The following is a 22,128-nucleotide window of genomic DNA, read 5'->3' as shown; positions in this document are numbered from 1 at the left end:
TTCCTAAGAGAGAGGGAAGTTATGAGACTGCTTCCATATATTCTTATATGGAGGCACAGATGACATCAGGTCATAAAAGGAAACATGAGGTATGAAAATAATAGAAATATATTATTACTGGGAGGGAGAATTACATAATCAGACCAAGGTGGAAATCTTCTCTGTGAGATGAAATAATGAAGGATACTGGTAAGTCAGAGAGTTGTACACCGTGGAAAAGTCTTCTTGGCCAACTGAGTCTCTGTTGACTATTGAACACCCATGGTATTGTAGGAAATAAACATTTTACAGGATACTAATCAAAATTGATCGAGGTAATTCCAGCAACACATCTCGTAACTAAGACAACTCACTGGTAAGTTTGATTTGGGGACCAGGGGACCAGAGGACCCCTTGGTTCTGCTGAAGAGCCTTCAACTAAAACATTGTTTGTTTCTCTTTGAATTTCAATTGAATTGACTTTATTTCTTACATCCTTCACATACATGAGGAGTACAAAACTTTACATTACGTCTCCGTCTAAGTATGCAATGTGCAATCATAGTAATTTATAATAAACAGAACAGTCAATGTAACACAGAAATACATTCAAATCAGCGTGAGTTAATCAGTCTGATGGCTATAGATGCAACCTGATATAAATTAGAGTATTTTCTTTGTTGAAGTAATATTTTAGGAGAGACTCATTTGTGGCCTCTAATCAGCATCACCAGCTCCCAATCCTCAGCAAGTTTGGTAACATAAATTGTAAAAATTGTGATTTAGTGAGTTGACCTATCCATTGCAAACCTATTCAGAAACTTACTACATTTTCCAAAGTGAGCAGAGTGGCATTCTGGCCCATTTAATAATTGAAGTAGTGACACAGCAAAAGACTGTCGAAATGTTTTAAATGACTGGAGGTATAACTTAAATTATTGTTGTTCATTTAAACTGTACTTCTGTATAATTTGTAATTTTTATTCATTGCTTTGCTTAAGTTCTTCTTTGCATTTGGTCTTCTCTTAATCCTAGTATTTTAGGAATAAAAATTTAGAACTACAGTTACTGACTGTTTGAACTTTGAGGGCTAAAACTGTGCAAATTATTATGGATTGTCAATTTATTCAATGATTTCTGGTTTCGACTTGAATGAGAATGAAGACTACAAATCTTTTATATATATTTTTAAAGTACACAAGGATGTTTTTCTCACTAAACATCTCTGCAACATTTTAGTGGTATATAGTATATTCGTTTACTCATAACTGAGGCAGTGATAATTAATTACCTGTTGAATGCTATCCTTACAAGATGTTAGTAAGGCTACCTGAATTTTGAAAATGACACTATACGGCATAGCAGTATTAAAAGTATGAACAGATGAGTAAGGGCCACAAGTCAAAGTTCAAAGTAAATTTATTATCAAAGAACATATATGTCACCATATACTATCTCGAGATTAATTTTCTTGCAGACATTCATAGTAAAACAAAGAAATACAATAGAATCATGGGAAACTGCACACAGAGACTGACAAACAAACAATGTGTAAAAGAAGACAAACTGTACAAATAAAAATAAAGAAATAATATTGAGAACGGGAGTTGTAGAGTCCTTGAAAGTGAATCCCCAGATTGTGGAATCAGTTCAGAGTTGGCGTGAGTGAAGTTCAAGAGCCTGGTAGTTGAAGGGTAATAACTATACCTGCAGCTAGTGCTCTAGGACCTCCTTCCTGCGGGCAGCAGCAAGAAGTGCCTGGCTGAAGTGCTTCCTTGAGGATAGATGCTGCTATCTTGTGGCAGCACTCCTTGGAGATGTGCTCAATGGTCGGGATGGCTTTGCCTGTGATGGGCTTCACTGTATTCAGTCTATTTTGTACTCTTTTCTGTTCTTGGGCATTGATTTTTCAATACCAGGCTGGATAAAAGCAGTCAGGATACTTTCCATTGTGCATTATAAAAGATGGACAAAGTTTTAGATGGCATGCTGAATCTGTGTAAATATCTAAGAAAATAGAGGTGCTGCTGTGCCTTCTTTGTAATTGCACACACTTGTTACTTCCAGGACAGATCTTCTGAAATGGCAACACCAAGGAATATAAAGTTACTGAGTGTCTCCATCTCGATTTTCTATTGAGAACTGGCTCATGGATCCCCGGTTTCTTCCTCCTGTAGTCAATTATCAACTCTTTGATTTTGTTGATGTTGAGTAAGAGGTTTTTGTTCTGGCACCATTCAACCATTTTCAGTCTCCCTCCTATAATATATAGCAATTTGTCACCAACTTTGATTCAGCTAACAATAGCGGTGCCATCAGCAAGCTTAAATATCAAGTTCAACTGCAAATTTAATTGTCATGTAACCATACATGTGAATACAGCCTATTGAAACAGCTTTCCTCTAAGGCCCTCCAATATTCTTGGTTGGTTTCCTCTAAGGCCAAGATGCAAAACACAGTATTAACAATCATACACAGCACATATAGCACATTCAGTTACAGTAGCAGAAAAACAATCACAAAAAATTATACAGTATATATTGCTCAAGTTCCTGAGTATGATGGCTTTTGGATTAATGGTGCAAACATTCTCATAATGCACTTGTACAGCTGCAGATGAACACAATCCAACTTGTCTTTCATTGAGTGAATACTGGAGGGCAGCACCGATGGGAAGCACGGCTTTCTCCCACATCAGTTCCGCCGTCTCCTTCCCTGGGCGGCTGCAACAGGTGACCAATGGCATGAGGGCCTGGTCTGTGCAACAGTTGAAGCCATGCAGCTCCCTCACTGTCATTCTTGCCACTGGATTTGCAGAATTTGATGTTACTTACAGAATTTGTCCATTTGAGTCTTGAAATCACAAGAAAAACATCCAAGACAATCACTTGCATCATTAGTTGGAAAATCCACTGCCTCTGATGCCTTTATCTTCGGGTAGTGGAGCCACTGGCAACACAGTACACAGTAAGTCCAGCTCCACCACCATCAAACAACTCACCAGTGGGACACCAGCAACCCTTGATGTTCTCAATATCCAACAATGTCTTGTGATTGCACAGAAGACTCAAAGGATGAACAATTACATCTTTGTTTGGGCCTCGAGGAGTCACAATGGAGCTATAATTAGCCACACAGTCAGAACTTTGAAGTGAGTAGAGCAGGGCTGTAAGCACACATCTGTGTGGTGGACCTGTGCTGATGGTGATTGTTGAGGAGCTATGATTGCCAGTCTGATGAGAATATCAAATATCCAATTGCACAGGGAGGTATCAAGGTGTAGATCTTGGAGCTTAGTGATTAGTTTGGAAGGGGTGATAGTATTGAATGCTGAGCTGTAGTTAATGAAGAACATCCTGATTGTCAGATCAGCTACTAGGTCCCTTGAGCCATTTCTGCCATTTAATAAGACTGCTGATCTGATTATAATCTCAGGTCTATATTCCCCTCTACCTATGGTAATCTTTCACCCCCTTGTTGATTTCAATTCTCAACAATCCTCTCCCTTTAAAAAAATATTTAGAGTTTGTTTCCAATGCCTTTGAGGAAGTGGGTTCTAAAGATCTGTTACCCTTGGTGAGAATGTTTTTAGTTCATTCATGTGTGTGACTGTTGCTTTTTAAATAGTGACCCCTAGTTACAGATTTTTCACATATTAAAACATGCAACATCCATGCTGGAAAGATCTCTCAGGATCTTACATATTTAAATCAATCTCATTTCAATCTTTTAATCTTGAGTAGATGCAAGCCTGGATGTTCAATCTTTTCTTATGTCAACCTATCCATTCCAGGTATTTTTCTGAACTGTTTTCAGTACATTATCATTATTTTAGGAAAAAGATAAACCCACCAATTTCTATGTAACTAAAGCATCATCTCCCCTCTTATGTATTCAGTTATCTTTACAATAAACATTAGCATGCTGGTAGCCTTCCAGTCATCTGCAGTACCTGTATACTAGCTTTGCAAATTATGCATGGGGCTACCACCATCTTTCTAATCTCAGAGTTCTGTAGTCTGTCCATATTTAGATAATATACTTTCCTATTCTCCTGTCAAAATGGGCAGTTTCATATTTTCCTACGTCGCTATATTTGCCAGATCTTTCCCTTTTTAACCAATCCTACTGTGTTTCTTTATACAACACACACAAAATGCTGGTGGAACACAGCAGGCCAGGCAGCATCTATAGGGAGAAGCTGCTGCAACGTTTCAGCCCGAAACGTCGACAGCGCTTCTCCCTATAGGTGCTGCCTGGCCTGCTGTGTTCCACCAGCATTTTGTGTGTGTTGTTCGAATTTCCAGCATCTGCAGATTTCCTTGTGTTTCTTTGTAGCAACCTTATGTTATTTTCACCTCTTACTTTCCTCCTTATCAATGTGTGGGAGCCTATTTGGCAACCATCCTAATTGTGGACAGAAGATACTCAAAATCCATAGTTTAATCTTCATAATAAAAATACATCTTTAATAACTGGCAATTTAAATTTAATCTTGAATTAACAAATTACTTCTCCATCAGGCCACACTATTAATTTTCCCTTCTTGAAATGAACATACAGGATTTAAAAATAGGATTTTATTTTCAGCTAATTTTGATGATGTATTAATTATTCTGTAACCCAAGTGGATTTCATTCAATTTCCTAGCACTTCGCGTAGGCCATGTCATTTAAAAAAAATTGAAAATCCTGTAGATAAAATTTATGTATTTACTGAAATGATTGAATGTAGTTTGTATTTTTTTTGTGAAATTTTGATATTGCTTTCACTGCTACTCAATTTTGGTATAATGAACTATTTGTGGGATTTTGCATTGTATTCCAGTATCCAATAATTGTATTGTTACATACAATATTGAAATGTTCCTATCCAGCACTGATGTTTGGAGAGCATATTCCACTTCTGTAGAACAATCATTTACTCTGACTTTGCTAGCTATTACTTATCAAATTGATTTTTTTACCCCTGCCTCAAACTGACATTAGTTCATCTGTTCTTTAGATCTTAATTTTTGTGATATCTTTTGTCAATGGCTAAATCCATATCAACAGCATTCAGTTCTTTTTTCCTCAATTTGTTTTTAACTTTACCAACAAAAAAAATATTAATTCAGCTAAAAATCTTGTCTTTTACAAATCAATTGTAGCTCTCTTTAGTCAACTCAGTTTCTTCAAGGGTCTATTTTGTTTTTTAACTTGTTTATTGTTTCTAAACAAGCATATCCTCCACTAATATTAACTGTCTGGCCAGTAAATGTTGCAAGTGTCCTTGCAAATGCTCCAACTTGTGTAAAACATATATTGTATATAAATATCTAATTCTGGAAGGCATTCTAGTAATGTACAATGGATTTCACTGGAGCCATATGCACATTTACTGTTTGATTTTATAATCAATTTGGTGGTTATAGGTTACCTACCTATGGATACACTATATTCTTCAACAAAGCATGATCTAATAGACTGAAGTAAAAATAAAAATGCATAAATTAACTATCAAGTAATTTAACATCTCATGTACCATTAATTCCAAGTGTTGGTCTATTTGTATGGTGGCATTGTGGTAGTCTGATGCTGGCTACTTAATCATATAAGTGTAAGACAGGGAATGCTTTTGCTAGTGCCACTGAAGTTAAAGATGCCAGTGGTCATTCAACCGTAAGTGTGCAGTTATCCAGGGAGGACTGCGCAGCAGCCTTTAATTGTCCAGTGTACCAATGCACACCATCAAGAATGAATTAATTAGCTGACCTCTGAACCTGGTGGTATTAAGCTCTATCTGCTAAAGCATTCCAATCTGGTTTTGAAATGCCCAAGTGGTATGGCCAAGTCTTTTAATAGGAATATTTTTCCATTTGGGTCAATCATCTGATAGAGTGTCAGCACCTGTGGACTCTTGAGTTTCCTGTAACATCTTGACCTTTATCTTCCTTCTCAAGCTTGAATTGATAAGCCAGCTTGACAATTTTATAGGCCACACTTTCTGAAAACCCCTAAAGTCACATATGAACTGAGGGCACGCTATATTCTGAACTGATTGTCAATTTGCCCTCTGCTCGGAGCCACAGTCTTTTTGATGATCACATAAATATTGCACCTTTTCTAATCTTCCTTGGAAGTTTTCCCATTCTCTTTATTTTTTGTAGCCTGGATAACAGGAGCTAACATCCTGCTTGGATAATGTGCTTTCAATGTTACAGCAGCCCCTTGATCAATCTGTTGCAACAATGAGGTTATGTTTGGTGGCATGTACGTCTCCTTAATGTTTGATAGTCTCCAAATAGTCAGGTTGCACAGCAGCATTATCAAGAATTGAAAAGATTTTGGAGAGCCTTTATTTGGCTGGGCTATATGCTGTCAAATGAAAAATAAGGTAGTGTCAAAACCAGGGCTCAAATATGACAAGAGTAACCCAGGCCCTCTGGTTAACATCCATATACTGGGAAGAGAGTAGTTGATAATCTCTTTCAAGGAGTTTCAACACAACACATTAAATACTAAGGGCAACAATCATATCAGTGCCCAAGAAAAACAGCAGGAAATGCATCAACAACTTGCCCAGTTACACTCACATCTACTGTGATGAATTGCTTTGAGAGGTTGATCATGGCCAGAATCAACTCCTGCTTAAGCAAGGACCTGGACCCACTGCAGTCTGCCTATTGCCACAATAGGTCTACAGTGGATGCAGTGTCACTGGCTCTCCACTCAACCTTGGATCACCTGGACAATAGCAATACCTATATCACGCTCTGTTGATTACAGCTCAGCATTCAGCACCATTATACTGTCAGTACAAATAAAGAAAGCCTCTGTACCTCCCTCTCCAACTGGATCCTTGACTTTCCCACTGGAGGACCACAGTCAGTATGGATCAGAAATAACATCTCCTCACTGACAGTCAACACTTACAACCACAACTGTGTGGTTAGGCACAGCTCAAATGCCATCTACATATATGCTGATGACACAACTATCATGAGGAGAATTTCAGATGGTGACGAAGAGCTGTACAGAAATGATATAGATCAGCTGGTTGAGTGGTATCGCAACAACAACCTTGCACTCAACATCAGTAAGACCAAGGAATTGACTATGGACTTCAGGAATGGGAAGTTGAGGGAACATACACCTTGTCGAGGGATCAGCAGTGGGAAGGCTGAGCAGTTTCAAGTTCCTAGGTGTCAACATCTCTGAAGATCTATCCTGGGTCCAAAATATTGCTGCAATTACAAATAAGGCATGCCAGGAGCAATATTTCCCAAGGAGTTTTGAGTGACATTAGCTCACCTTGCAATCATTCTCACAGTATCTCCTCATGGGACAGTCTTGTCATTCAAAGAATTAATGGAATGGACCTATGCTGCGCTGACTCGGATACATTTGCCCTCCTTTAGATACAGAAACTAAATAAAGCTGCGTGGTGTACTCTAAACGTGCTCTCAACAAAGCAGTTCTCAATCTCAGGGAGAGTTTGCTACTTTTATCCTGAAGCCAACTAGCCTCACTGGCTTAAACAAGCCTTCACCTTGCTCATTCCTCAAGACTATTGGTGTTGGTTTATTATTATCACATGTTCCAAGATAGAGTGAAAAGCTTTTCTGCATACGGTTTATACAGATGAAATCATTGCACAGTGCATTGAGGTAGAACAAGTTAAATCAACAATAAGTAAAGTGTACAAAGAAGGTGTTGTACAGGTAGACAATAAAGTGCAAGTTCATAATGAGGCAGATTGTGAGGTCAAGAGTACATCTTATCATACAAGTATCTGATAATAGCAGATAGAAGTTGTTCTTGAGCCTGGTGGTATGTACATTCAAGATTTTGTATCTTCTGCTGGATGGGAGAAGAGAGAATATTCTAACACTTGGTTTGACACCAGTGTCATCAGAGTAGCACTTTGTTATACCCTATGCCTCAAGTGAACTGGCACACAATGATGTAATCTCAGCATTTACCAGGATCTTTGACTGGCACTCATCTAAGTTCATTCAGTATTGTAGGAGGGAAGAGTTAACATGTAGCATAAGAAAGAATGATTGAAGAGCCTCAACAACCTTCCTTATACCACACTAGATGTCACATTGCAAAATTTCTAGTTCTTGTCCATAACTGGCCAAATGCATGTTAAGTTTATTTCTGTGTTTATTTGGGAATGCATTTCTTGCCTGTTCTTAAGTTTTATTTCTAGCAATAGTAGATAATGTAGTTTGGTGGGAATGAACTTTTGAAGTGAAGAGTTTACATGTTCAACAACGCTGACCTTAATTGCTTGAATTACTTCCTGCAAACTTTTAATGGACAAGATTTCTAACCGAGAACCCTCCACTGCATCATCTTTTTTTGTGTGTGCTAAAACTTTTCTATGTGACTTCTGTGCACTCTTGTAATTACGAGGTTTACTAGTAAGATGCCAAGAAATGCTATCATTTCTGATTTGTGTTTAAAAATGTAAAGTCAGGTATTTTTCATTAATACATGCCACTAAACACTTTGAAAAAAGTCCTAGACATCTATTGAATCATCTCAACAACCGGAAGTGATCAAGCTACAACTATTTCCGCTTTTGCTTTATTGAAACGTTTTCTATGATGTAGATGCAGCGAATGCCTTGGAAACCTTTGGTCAATTACCACTTTATTTGGTTACTTACTCACTCACTTTGATTTAATCATTTAGAGATGCAGTGCAGAACAGACCCTTCTGGCCCAACAAGCTGCACCACCCAGCAACCCACTATTTAACACTAGCCTAACCAAAGGACAATAGGAAAGATGTCGACAAAATAGAGACAGTACAGAGGAGATTTACTAGAATGTTACCTGGGTTTCAGCACCTAAGTTACAGAGAAAGGTTGAACAAGTTAGGTCTTTATTCTTTGTAGCGTAGTAGGTTGAGGGGGGACTTGATAGAGGTATTTAAAATTATGAGGGGGATAGATAGAGTTGACTTGGAAAGGTTTTTTCCATTGAGAGTAGAGGAGATTGAAACAAGAGGACATGAGTTGAGAGTTAAGGGGCAAAAGTTTAGGGGGAACTTTTTGCTCAGAGAGTGGTAGCTGTGTGGAACGAGCTTCCCGAAGAAGTGGCAGAGGCAGGTTCGATTTTGTCATTTTAAAAAAATTGGATAGGTATATGGACAGGAAAGGAATGGAGAGTTATGGGCTGAGTGCAGGGAGGTGGGAATAGGTGAGAGTAAGCGTTCGGCATGGACTAGAAGGGCCGAGATGGCCTGTCTCCGTGCTGTAATTGTTATATGGTTATAGAATGACCAATTAACCTACTAATTGGTATGGTTTTGTACTATGCGAAGAAACTGGAGCACCGGGAGGAAACCCACACAATTCACAGGGAGTAAGTACAAACTTCTTACAGATGGCAACACAATTTAACTCCAAACTCCAGAACACACAGAGCTGTAATAATGTTGTGCTAATAGCTCCACTACTGTGATGCCCTTCTTAATCTTTCTTTGTTACAAGGGCATTACAACCAGAATAAACCTTCAACTTTGCCTTTTGTTTTATGTCTTAATCTGTTGATTGATACTAAAAAGTGTGACGTTTACACACCAGATAATGAAGGAAATGCATGTTACCCCTTTCCTGAGTTTCAACATTGCTGCTGTATTGGGTATCTGTTGTCTGTAGCTCCTTGATGCTCTCATCGTGTTGGTTTTTAAACGTGGCAGGAAATTTGTTTTGTCAAAAAGTTACTTTAATTTTTCTTGTTAGTTAAAATTAGCAATGTTTGGAGCCATTAGGCATTCTCCTTAACATGACAAATCATCAGATCAGAGAAACCCAGCCTGTTGCAATGTGAGCTGTATGTAAAGTATACATCAAATCTATTTAAAACTAATTAAATTGTTATTTTATTTACAAAGGGATTTTATGTCTCTTTAACTGATGTCCCCTGATATTGAATAGGATATACAATAGACGGTAAAAGAATGTTAAATCAGAAGAATGGGTACACATGTAGAAGTGAATGAATGGAGAGTATCTCTTTGTTCTAAGGGCTGTGATAAAACATATTTGAAATGAACTTCACTGTAACAAAAGTGCTAATGGTTTAACATCTAGTACACTTTGGTGGATTTTTCCATTATTCCATTAAAGCTACATTGAAAATTGGTTCTAATACAAGTGACCCATTGTTACAGTATTGTTTATACCCCTGAGAAGTCAAATTTAATTTTGAGCACATTTAAGCTTACTTTGCTAATACATGGGTAAAAGTGCATCTGAGCCATGGTGTCCAATGACATCTATCAAAGCATCAGATGTTACTCGACCTATGACATCTGATTTCTCTACTGATTTCTGTTTTCTGCAGAAAGTGCTTGTGATCAAATTAGCTGCTCTAAGACAGCAAATGGAAGTTTTGTATATTAGTGACCCTAAGATGATGCTCTCTGTGATTTATTTATTATTTCCTAAAAGGAAACAGCTGGCTTCCACCTGGTCCCTGCTTATGAAACTCCAATAAGCTTCAGAGCAGGAGGGACAGTACAGACATATTCATGTTCCACCTAGCACACTGTTTCACAGCTTCACATAAATGTGTGCTATTTCTGGCCTCTCCCCAAACCTTTTGATAAGAATGCTTCAAAGTTATTGTCTGCTGTTCACGTTTTGCCTTAAAGCTGTGTTTCTAGGTAGAGATTTTTAAAAAATAGATGACAGTTAACATAAAAGGATAGATTTGAAGAAAGGACAATTAATATATATCCATGAAGGTATTCAACAAATAAGTTTTTTTAAACTTTGTGTAAAATTCAAGTTGAACTCTGATATTCAATTGTCTGATCCATTTTTAATGTTACATATCTTTGGGATGTTATTAAAATATAAATGCATTTATTTTCATAAACTGCAGGTTAATTTGGTTGCAATTTACAGTGTGCAATTAGCTGTCAAATATCTGCAACAGAGTTGTTAGAATCCTCTTGATGGGCTGAATTTCCATATAAACTGATAATGCTTTCAATCATAAGCAATATAATTATTTTGTTCTCAGAATTGTATTCTGTATACATACTTTAATAAATGTAGTTTGACTGGTTATACCTCACAAAGTGGAACACCTCACACTTGTCTGTATTAAATTCTATTTGCCATTTTTCCATCCATTGATAGCCTTCCTTGCTGTCAGATATGCTCCCAATCTTGGTATCATCCGCAAATTTGCTGATGTAGCTTATCACATTATTATCCAAATCTTTAATGTGTAGATGGCAAACATCAATAGACCCCACATTGATCCCTGTGGTACACTATTAGTATCTGCCCTCCAGTCAGAGAGGTAATATTCTATTACCATTTTCTCGCTTCTGCTAAACCAGTGTTGAATCCAGTTTACTGCTTCATCCTGAATGCTAAGCAAGTGAACCATCTGGACAAGCCTCCAATGCAAGACTTTGTCAAAGGCCTTGCTAAAGTCCATGTAGACAACAAGCACTGCCTTTCTTTTGTCAAATCTTCTGGTAATCTCAAAAAACTCTAAGATTAGTTAGATACAGCCTACCGTGCACAAAGCCATGTTGACTATCCCTAATCAGACCCTGCTACCCAAATACTGTCCCATAGAATACCTCCCAATAATTGACCCACTACTGATGTCAGGTTCACCACCCTATAATTTCCAGGCTTATCCTTGGAGCCTTTCTTGAACAATGGAAGAACATTAGCTATCCTCCAATCTTTTGATACCTCACCCATGACTAAGGATATTTTATTTAACTCTACCAGGGCCCTTTCTATTTCTTTGCCAGCCTCCACAAAGTCTGGTGGGGGTGGCGGAGACACCTTGTCAGGCTCTGAGTTATCCACCCTAATATGCCTTTAAAAAGCAAGCACCACCTCTTCTGTAATCTGAATACAGTCCATGACCTCACTACTGTTTCTCTTAGTCCATTGTGTCTGCCTTCAGAGTAAGTACAGATCCAAAAAATCCGTTTAAGTTTTCACACAATTCTTTTGGTTCAATGCATAAATGACCACGTAGATTTTAACATGAATCAATTTTGTCCCTTGCTATCCTTTTGCTTGTAGTATATCTGTAAAAGTCCTTGAGATTTTCCTTCACTTGACTGCCGGAGCAACTCATGCCTTATTTTAGCCTTCCTGATTTCCTTCTTGTGTTTTTTTTCATTTCTTATAGACCTCAAGTACCTCGTTTGTTCCTTGCCCCCTGTACTTGATGTGCACCTCCTTCTTCTTGATCAGGGCCTAAAAATCTTTCAAAAACTAAGGTTTCCTAAACTTGTTAGCCTTGCTTTTTATTCTAATAGGATCCTGCAGACTCTGTACTCTCAATAGTTCACTTTTGAATGCCTCCTATTTAACAACATCCCTTTGCCAGGAAGAAAAGAAGGAAGTATTAGAAGGTGCAGGGAGGGGAAGGAACACAAGTTGGAAGCTGATAAGTGAAGCTAGGTGGGAAGGGGAGGGGAATAAATTATGGAGTTGGAAGTTGATAGGTGGAAAAGGTAACGGGCAGGAGAAGAATGAATCTGAAAGGATAAGAGAGAAGAAAGGGAAGGGGGAGGGGCACCATGGACAAGCTGATGAGAAGAGACGAGGTAAGAGGGGCTAGAATGAGGAATAGAAGTAAGGGAAGGAGGAAGTGGAAAAATACTAGAAGTTAGAGATATCAATGTTCATACCATCAGGTTGGAGGATTATGTGGTGTTGCTGCTCCAACCTTAGGAGTAGCTTTCCTTAAGGAGGTGCCTTTTGGCTTTAGTGTATTTCTGATCTGAGGAAGTTGTCCTTGGTGTGGAGATTGTATGATAGCCTATTCTCTTTGGAGTTTAAAAGAATCTGATTGAAACATTTAAGATTTTGGGAAGAGTTGACAGTATGCAAGGAGATTGTTTCTTTCACTTGGGAGAGTCTAGAACTCTGATGCATGGTCTTGAGTTGAGGAGTCAACCATTTCAGACTGAAATGAAAGTTTGTTAACTGAGATGGTTATAAATCTTTGGGTTTTTGTATTACTTCCAGACTGTGAAGCTAGTTGAGTTTTGGACATTAAGGGAATCGAACGTATGGAGAACAAAGTGTGTTTGTGGTTCAGAATCAACTGTAACATTAAATGGTTAAGAAGGATGAAAAGGCCACTTGGTTTCCTCCTGTTTCTATTTCTTACGTTGTTATGTTCTTATTCCAGGCAAATTGTATGAAACAGGGGGATGTGACATGTCGCTTGTAAACTTTGAAACTGCTGCAAGGAGGACATCAAACAACTTATGGTATGTAAGTCCAGGGGGAAAAAGAGATATTAAATCTCAACCAGAAAATACTGTGATCTAACAAAACTATTTATACTTGCTTCTGCATGCTTTTCTTGGGGCACAGATCCTCCTATCTTTATGTTCTGTCAAAGCAAAATTCTTGGTGATGTCCTATTATTGAACCACCCAGTGAATTGACCAGATCAAATTTCTGCATACAGTACTATTTTGTTTCGTTTACACAATGATTCTACATCATCTTGCATTAAAATTGGTCAGTTCTGCCACAAACAGGAATGGCTTTGAATTCAATATCAAATCCTGAGGACACATTGTATCTAATTGAAAAAGGAGTTACTGCTCCTCAATGTTACATTCAGGCTTTGTTGGAATAGTGTTAGCAGTTGAAGTCAGAAATATTTGATTGGTATAGAAGATTTAAGGGAATGGCTGCTTAAGAGCTTAAGGAAAGACTTAAGGGAAAGTCAACATTGCAGAATTAATAAATTGCATCTTGAAGACATTAAATAGCATTTATTTGTTCACTAAATTGTCACTAGAATTTATTCTGTCACCTAGATAAGCTTGGTCTCCATCTTACTACAAGTATTACTTTTGTTCTGTTCAAGCGTAATATTCCTTGCTTTCTTATGCTCCTGATTCCATTGAAAGATTATGGACCCGAAACATTAGTTTTTCTGTCTGTGGATGCTGACCCATCTCCTTGATAACTTTAGTACATCATTTTTATTTCAGATTTTCCTCATCTTCAGTGGCTTGTTTTTCAGTTACTGCAATTATTCCAGGGTCATGTCAAAATTAAGTACTGTGAAATTCCAACACGGCTCTGCCTGCAACCTTCTAGCCATATTAACAAAATTCCTGTAATACTGTTTTCATTAAATTGGAAATCTTTTGTCTTGGTATTTCTACAGATTTTGTGCTGTTGCCATACAGCTCCAGGGGCTCAGGTTTAATCTTGGTTGTGGATACTGTTTGTGTGGAGTTTATACATTCAGCCCATGAATTGGTTTCCTCCACATTCTCTTGTTTCCTCCCATATCCCAGAGTTTAGTGAGCTGATGGAAATGTGCGCGAGAGGATAAGTTGCAAGGCTGTAGGAAATAAGGGTTTGGAAATTAAAGTAATGGGATTACTCCCTTTGTAGCCAGCAGAGATTCAGTGTGTCTAATGGCTTTGTTATACCATTAGGATAGTGGCAAATTATTTAACCCCTTCATACTTATCAGTTGGATTATGATTGATCCACACTCCCCATTCACCTGTCTTTGCTTCATGTCCCTTTCAGACTTGAAGAACAAAAAATTGCCATTCTAATCCTTCAAAATGTCAGTTGATCCAGCCAACTTGGCCATTTGGCACATGTTATATATTTTCCTACTTATTATGTGTGTGTGTGTATGTTGGGAGTGGGTGGGGAGTGGCAACAAGCTTCCTGATTCACTTATAAATGTTTCAATTCTAACCTTAAGATTGTGCACAACTTAGGCATCAGAGGAAATACTTTCTCAATACATATCCTGTTGAATCCCCTGATAATTTTAAATATCACTCAATTTTATAAACTTTGTTGATACAAACCAAGATTATATCATATATTCCTAATTTTATAATCTTTTAGCCTTAGTAGCATTCCAGTGGATATGTGTTGTGTTTCTACCATAGCTAAATACTTTAGAAGCCCAATATCTTTCTCTAGAAATGGGGCTTAAAATTAATTGCTGTTCTCTCAGTGGGTCTGACTAAGTATCTGGGAAATTGAGTTGCCATTCCTTTACATTTGTTTTGTAATTTTCTTAAAGGTTAACTTTTTTTCTAATCTTTGTCTAGTAATTTGATTACTTGGATACCTCTATCTATTTACTACTCCACAGTTTTTAGTATTTCAATAATAAGGAGTGTTGTGAAAACAAAATTTTGCTGATTATATGGATGAGAAGCTAAGTGGAAGTTCAAGCATCGTCTGTGGAGGGAAAAAAGTGTTTGTTTCGGGCTGATGGCTTTTCATTGGAGTAAGAAGTTAGAGATAAAACATGTTAATTTGGAGAAAAAGTGGAAAGGATGTACAGAATAATCTGTCATGGGTGAAGAGCAGGAAAGAATAATGATAAACAGATTCTGGAGAAATAGGCAAATAAATATCCAAGGTCTCAGGCTGATTTTTCCTTCTTATCTAAAGAAGGCTCTTGCATTGACCTCAACTCTGCCTTAGTTTGTTAGTATTCTTTTATAACCTTGTCTCTTTCCCTTATATGCTTCGTTTATTTCTAACTTAAAAGTCAGCTGAAAAATTGAGAAACTGCACTTGCCACATCAAGTCAATTAAAAAACATTTTCTTTATCCCTACTTTGCCTCCTTTTATAGGGATTGCTTTCACACGGGGCCCAGTTCCATCTTAGTAATGGTTCAGGGTTGGACAGTACACAAAGAAAATTTTGCAGAGCAATGATAAATTTCTCAAACAACTTGGTATATTTAGACCTTTGTACAGTGTACACTTGGGAGTGTTTTGAGAGAGCTCAAATATTAATCCAAAGAACTTTGCAGTAATTTCACTTTACAATAATTACATGCAGATTTAATAATTTCACAGTAATGCATCTGTAATCCACTTTTCTTTGTACTTATACTGTATTTGTTTATCTCTGCCTGAAGTGATATCCCCCCCCAAATTCTAAGTTATGATCTTGTTTTTCTACCATGACTCTGCCGATTGCAAGATAAGCGCTTCTTTACTAAGCCTACATTCCAACCTTCATTTGTTTATATCTGCTTCAGCTGGCTGTGCCTTGGCATCTTTCTAATTTTTAAACATGAGAAAGTCTGCAGATGCTGGAAATCGAAAGCAACACACACAAAATTCTGGAGGAACTCAGCAGATCAGGCAGCATCTAGGGCAGGGGTCAGCAACCTTTACCACTGAAAGAGCCACTTGGACCCGTTTCCCACAGAAAAGAAAACACTGGGAGCCGCAAAACCCGTTTGACATTTAAAATGAAATAACACTGCATACAACGTTTTTTTTCGCCTTTATGCTATGTATAAACAAACTATAATGTGTTGCATTTATGAAATTGATGAACTCCTGCAGAGAAAACGAAATTACATTTCTGCATGCAACAAAAACATTTTGAACTCAGAAAAAAAGACGTTGGGTTGAAGGTTACTTTTAAGTAAAATACTCAATGTCTATTTGAGTCCTTCTTGTATTTATGAAAAACGCCGAACTTAAATTTTCCGCCAGCAGCAAACCAAAAATAACATCAGCCAGCTGTCAGCCTGAAAAATAAAAGGACTATTTCACTGAACAATGAAAAAATATGAATATACATAAAATAATAGGCAATTAAAATATTTATCATACTTGGTTAATGGGATTTCTGCTCCTGGACCTCAGCGCACAGCGTCTGCACATCAGGGCTGTATGACGTCACCTTCATCTTTACACAGGATCGCAAGCTGTCATCTGTGAGGCGTGCGCGATGTTTTTTAATAAAGTTCATGTTGGAGAACACCTGCTCACATACATATGTGGATCCAAAGATCAACAGGACTCCAAGCGCATACTTTTTCATGTTTACATAAATGTCGGGCATAGCATTCCATGTTTCGAACACAAGTTTGTCCGGTTTTGGGAGGTTTTCAATATCACTCCATTTGTGATTCTGAGCAAGAACGGCCTTCTGACGGGCAACATCTTCAAGGTCTGCTGTCAAGCGTCTAAACTTGGACACCCATATGTCTTTGTCGGCTATGTCGGCCAGTTCCATCTCAAGATCAGGTTTACTCACACCTGCCAATGCAGTCATATTCAGTAGGGAAGGATCGATGCTTAAGGGAGTGACCGGAAAGGATAATGTGTTTTTTTCCTCTCTGAACTCACAGAAGCGTTTCCCAAACGATGTTTGCATTGCGATGATTGCAGAATGTAAATACTCCGAAATTATCATGTCGTGACCTTGTTTGAACTCTCTCAAATTGGGGAAGTGAGACAAAGTTCCTTTCTGTAAATCTCTGGCAAGCACTGTCAACTTGCGCTCGAATGCCAAAACATCCTCCAACATGTGCAGGGCTGTGCGTCCTTTCCCCTGAAGAACTGTGTTCAGCGTGTTCAGGTGCGCTGTCATGTCTACCATGAAGTGTAGCTTTTCCAGCCACTCTGGCTGTTCCAGCTCAGGAAAGGTGAGCCCTTTGCTGCCCAGAAAAGTTTTCACTTCTTCCAGACACGCGACAAAGCGTTTTAGCACCTCCCCTTTGGACAGCCACCGGACTTTGTTGTGCAGCAGGAGATCAGAATATGCGCTTTCCAGCTCGTCCAGTAACAAACGGAATTGACGGTGATTTAAACTTTTTGCCATTATTTTATTGACAATCTGAATGACAACATCCATTACTTCTGTGCATTCCGGAGGAAATGTTTGAGTGCACAGTGCCTCTTGGTGCAAGATGCAGTGAAAAGTCAGCAGCTTTCTGTCCAGCGACTTCTGCAGTAAAGCCACAAATCCCTTGTGCGTTCCGTCATATTCGGTGCCCCATTAGTAGCTACTGACACCAGATGGGTGGTCTTTATTCCTTTGGCTCTTAAACAATTCAAGACAGCCTCACAGATGTCCTCCCCCCGTGTTTGGTCTTTTAGAGGTATCAACTCAATCAGTTCTTCCTGTGGCCCGGCAGAGTTTACATACCGGCAGAACAGCGCTATTTGTTCAATATCACCTTTGTCTTTAGACTCGTCACAGGCAATCGAGTAGGCCACAGCTGAATTGATGTCTTTAATTTGCTGTCTTGTGATGTCTTCTGCCATTTTTATGGTTCTGTCTTTGACAGTCTTTGCAGAGAGGGGCATATCCCTGATTTTCTGCACAATTTCACTCTTGTTTTTAAAGTCCGTGAATAGATGTTCTGAAATCTTAATGAAAGATTCTTTTATATATTCACCATCTGTAAACTGCTTCCCGTGCCTGACTATTTCCTGAGCGGCAATATAACTGGCGTATGTCGTTGATTTTCCAGACTTCATCCATTTCTGGAAATGATTTTTGCTCAGATCAACCTTCCGCATCAGTTCCGAAATGGCTTTTTTTCTCTCATCTCCATCCGGATATTTTTGAGCAAAGGCTGCGTGTTTATTCTGGAAATGCCTTGTGACATTTGACTTTTTGTTGTTTGCTAGTTTCTCATTGCATATTAAGCATACCAGTAAACCAGTCTCGTCAACAGTGAAAGCAAATGAATCTGTCCACGTATCATTAAACGTTCTGTTTTCTTCAGTCACTTTTCTTTTTTTAGAATTCTCCATAGTTGGCTTACCTTGGATCGAAAAATTAAAGAAATCGCGCACTGACGGGTGTCAGGTATTGGCAGTGGTGACGTATATTAATAGCGATAAAAACACGTTGTAGCGGTGTGCTCACGCAGTCAGTAAACTGCAGTCGAATAACTTTATTCGAACTAAACAGCCTTGCTTTTAAGCCTCCTTCAACCCAGCCCCCATGGGTGCGGATGCTGCAAAAGACGCGTACTCACAAACCCCCGTAGGCTATCTCCCTTAGCCTGAATGCTGGCTAATTGTGAGCCGTTTCGGATGTGCCAGGAAATGTGTCGCCACAAAGTCTTATTTAGATTGTACAAGATCACCATAATCTTCAAATTTAGAATTACATTTCAAAAGCTAACAAACTAACATAAAATACATTTTAATTAAATATTGACCAATTATTTCCCAAAGCCACAGGGAGCCGCAGCACAGAGGTGAAAGAGCCACAAGTGGCTCCGGAGCCGCGGGTTGCCGACCCCTGATCTAGGGAAATGAATAGATAGTTACTGATTCTGGCTGAGACCATTCTTCAGGACAGGGAAGCGAGGGGGAACATGATTTTCTAATTTTTATTTTACTTTTATGGAGATACATCGCAGAATAGGCTCTTTGAGCTGTTCCGCCCAGCAATTACTCAATTTAACCCTAGCCTAATCACGAGACAATTTGCAATGAGCGATTAACCTATCAACCCATAAATCTTCACAATGAGGGAGGAAACCAGAGCACCTGGAGGAAACCCATGCAGTTTGTGGGAGAATGTAAAAACTCCTTACATGCAGCAGCAGGAATTAAACCTGGGTGGCTGGCATTGTACAGCATTGTGTGTATTACTACACCACTGTGCTGCTCCAAAACAAACAAATTTGTACTGTATAGTGCCTATATTGACCGTATTACAAATTGTCCCAAGTTTATTATGATTTGCAGAAATCCATCCTTCACTTCCCATCTCTCTATCAACTAATGACCATCAATTAATGAATGACCCATGCTATGCACTTGACTTTAATAATTTTCAACCTAACTCCATTTAATTATGTTTACTTGTATTAATGGTCATCTTCAAAACTATATTTGAATTTGGAAAGTGTATGTTTTCCTAGTAACACATGAATGGAAGAACTAAAATTACAAGAGAAAATTTCTTTCCCGAAATTTATTTTAATCTTATATTAGGTCATGATTAATGTGTATTGTACAATAAATATATTTGCCTTCATTTTCTTGGCAACAGTCTCTGATTTAAAAAAAATCTTTCAGTCTCAGTCTTGAAAATTTTAGAAATAAGAACAATAAAGCTAATGGTATTTGTTTTTAAGAGACATCATAAGCTGCGGATGCTGTAATCTAGAGCTACAAACAATCTGCTGGAGGAACTCCGCACATTTTTGGAGGGAAAGTAATTGTCTGTTTTGAGTCCAAACCCTGCATCGGTCCTGAAACCCTGACAATTTTTTCCAGCAGATTGTTTGTTGTATTTGTTTTATTTTTAACCTCTGCTCTTTCCATCTTTCTTTTATACTTTTCTCACATTTGTGGTATAATTTCTTGCTCTGGTGTGAACTGTTGGTAGAGTTCATGACTAGAAAATGAATTGCTGAAGGTTATGAAACAGTAGTTGGTAGATTCATGGATTGTCAGCTGCATTTTTCCAGAAGATTTGCTGGATGGTGATCAGGAACAGAACATTATCTGATCTTCTCTTTCTGCTGCTATTCCAGGATGTCTCACAGCAAATGCAGTGATGTCAATTACTGCTCTTTTTGAGAACATGTGATGCATTTTAGGCTAGTGTTTAATCTAGAATCTTTGGAATCCTTTTTAAATTGTTTATTAATGTTGTTGATAATTTTCCCTTACATGAAAGGAGGGTCATGCAGCTCCTCCATTACTGTTTTTGTGATTTTGTAAGTGAACTAACTTGAATAATGGGGCAGGACAGATGTTTTTTCTAGTTTTCCAAATGACTGTGAAACAGTGGAGAAGTGACAGTAGCTTGTTAGAGTTGAAGATCTGGTAGATACGCAAATGTAGAAACTGCTGTAATGGAGCCAAGTCTAAACCACTTTGCTACCTGAACTTGATTGTAGTTTTAAATGTGTGGAAAGTGGATTGAAGTTATGATCAGCATCATTTGAAATAAGCAACATTGGAAGGCCATTAGTATTTTCAATAGTGCTATTCCTCAGTTGAAGTTTCAATTGTATTATTTATAGCTGAAAGGCTATCTAGCATTTTAGCTGTAAACTGTTGACATGGCACCATCTGAAGATTGACATCTTCCCCCTTTTATTTTTTGAGACTCAAGTTATTTATAATGTTGCTTATGATTTAAAAGTGAAAAGTCAGCTGAGATACTGAACATTTCAACATATAAGTTGCAATATCTTCAATCAGTTACAAAGCAAGTAAGATTTGTAATTTTCATCAACTAATGTTTCCGACCACTCTTTCTCCTTTGCAGGGACACAGATTCCCATCTGTCAAGTTCTACCTCAGTTAGATTTTATCCACATGATCTAGTAAGTATTGGATATAATGCTGTGCATGCAAAAGTAGTATGAGTTTGGTGTATGTTTTAGAATCTGTTCAAAATGTGAAAATTGTAGATATGCTGCAGAAGAAGGAAATGCTGCAAAAATATTACAATCTGGTTACCATAGTAGTAAAAAAGATATAAATCTTGAGTTAGATCAGTCATGAAATATACTTGCATCTTTCTGTGTAGCATTCTCTGATTACATGAGCAAGGAAGTATACTAAAAGGGCTAAATTGGGCATTTGGATATCAAGTAGGTTGAGCCAGTCCACAAAACAGGTTTACATAAAGTAAAATCATGATGGGTATGTGTCAAAGATCCCAACTACACATTGCATTTCTGATTTTCTACTACCCACTTTATAAAGGAATAAGACTAAATGACTTAAACAATAAACCTCTACTGGAACATAACTGTGTTAGATTATGCCTTTCACACTATATAATCATACTTCCTCATGACTGTTAAACAGACACGTTGTGTATCCTGATTAAGAGTAATCCCACTCTCTGAATCTAAAACTGGCATTGGCAGGGACTCCTGGAAATGATTTGCAGCATAGGGATTGTCAGACCAAAAATAACCTTTCACTTTAATAAATAATCAAACAAAAAATTACAAGAGAAAATTTTCAGAATTGCAATTCCAAAAAAAAATGCAGTTTAATATCCACTTTGCTTTGGAAATTTGTTCAGATCAGTCTCTAAAGTAGGGGTTCCTACCCTTTTTATGCCATGAATCCCTACCATTAACTGAGGGGTCTTTGGACTCCAGATTGGGAACCTTGGCTCTAAACGATGTTTCCAATAATTAAATCGACAAGCTTTCTATAAATCAAAAATAGAGTGCATACATTAGTATCAAGCATCAACCAGGCTGCTGAAGGAACTCAGTGGCCAGGTCAAGTCCTCACATAAGCGTCCTGGTGCAGAGTCTTAACGTGAAACGTTGGCTATCCCCTTGCCTGAGTTCCTACAACAACTTGTTCTTTATTGCTCCATGTCTTAGCATCTCGTGTCTCTT

General features: G+C 38.0%; 2 protein-coding genes across 7 annotated transcripts in view; one reads left to right on the top strand and one right to left on the bottom strand.

Annotated features, from left to right (window-relative positions):
- pcnx1 (pecanex 1) overlaps positions 1–22,128 on the top strand; it is a 244,729-nt gene that overhangs the window by 130,467 nt on the left and 92,134 nt on the right. For all 6 annotated transcript variants that reach the window (XM_059954533.1, XM_059954503.1, XM_059954493.1 and 3 more), the window contains 2 exons: positions 13,160–13,241; positions 21,030–21,087. In XM_059954533.1, the coding sequence (XP_059810516.1) occupies positions 13,160–13,241; positions 21,030–21,087 (140 nt within the window). The remainder of the gene's footprint in view (positions 1–13,159; positions 13,242–21,029; positions 21,088–22,128) is intronic.
- On the bottom strand, positions 16,277–17,636 carry LOC132383509 (general transcription factor II-I repeat domain-containing protein 2A-like). The gene is made up of 2 exons (XM_059954554.1): positions 16,610–17,636; positions 16,277–16,524 (listed from the first exon to the last, which is right to left on the bottom strand). Exon 1 carries the CDS (start codon positions 17,634–17,636, stop codon positions 16,614–16,616), a length of 1,023 nt encoding a protein of 340 aa, XP_059810537.1. The 3' UTR covers positions 16,277–16,524; positions 16,610–16,613.

This window comes from Hypanus sabinus, chromosome 2 (assembly GCF_030144855.1).
Source record: "Hypanus sabinus isolate sHypSab1 chromosome 2, sHypSab1.hap1, whole genome shotgun sequence".
In the NCBI taxonomy this organism is placed as follows: Eukaryota; Metazoa; Chordata; class Chondrichthyes; order Myliobatiformes; family Dasyatidae; genus Hypanus; species Hypanus sabinus.
The sequence above is the reverse complement of the archived record's forward strand: the minus strand, read 5'-3'. Positions and strand labels throughout refer to the sequence as shown.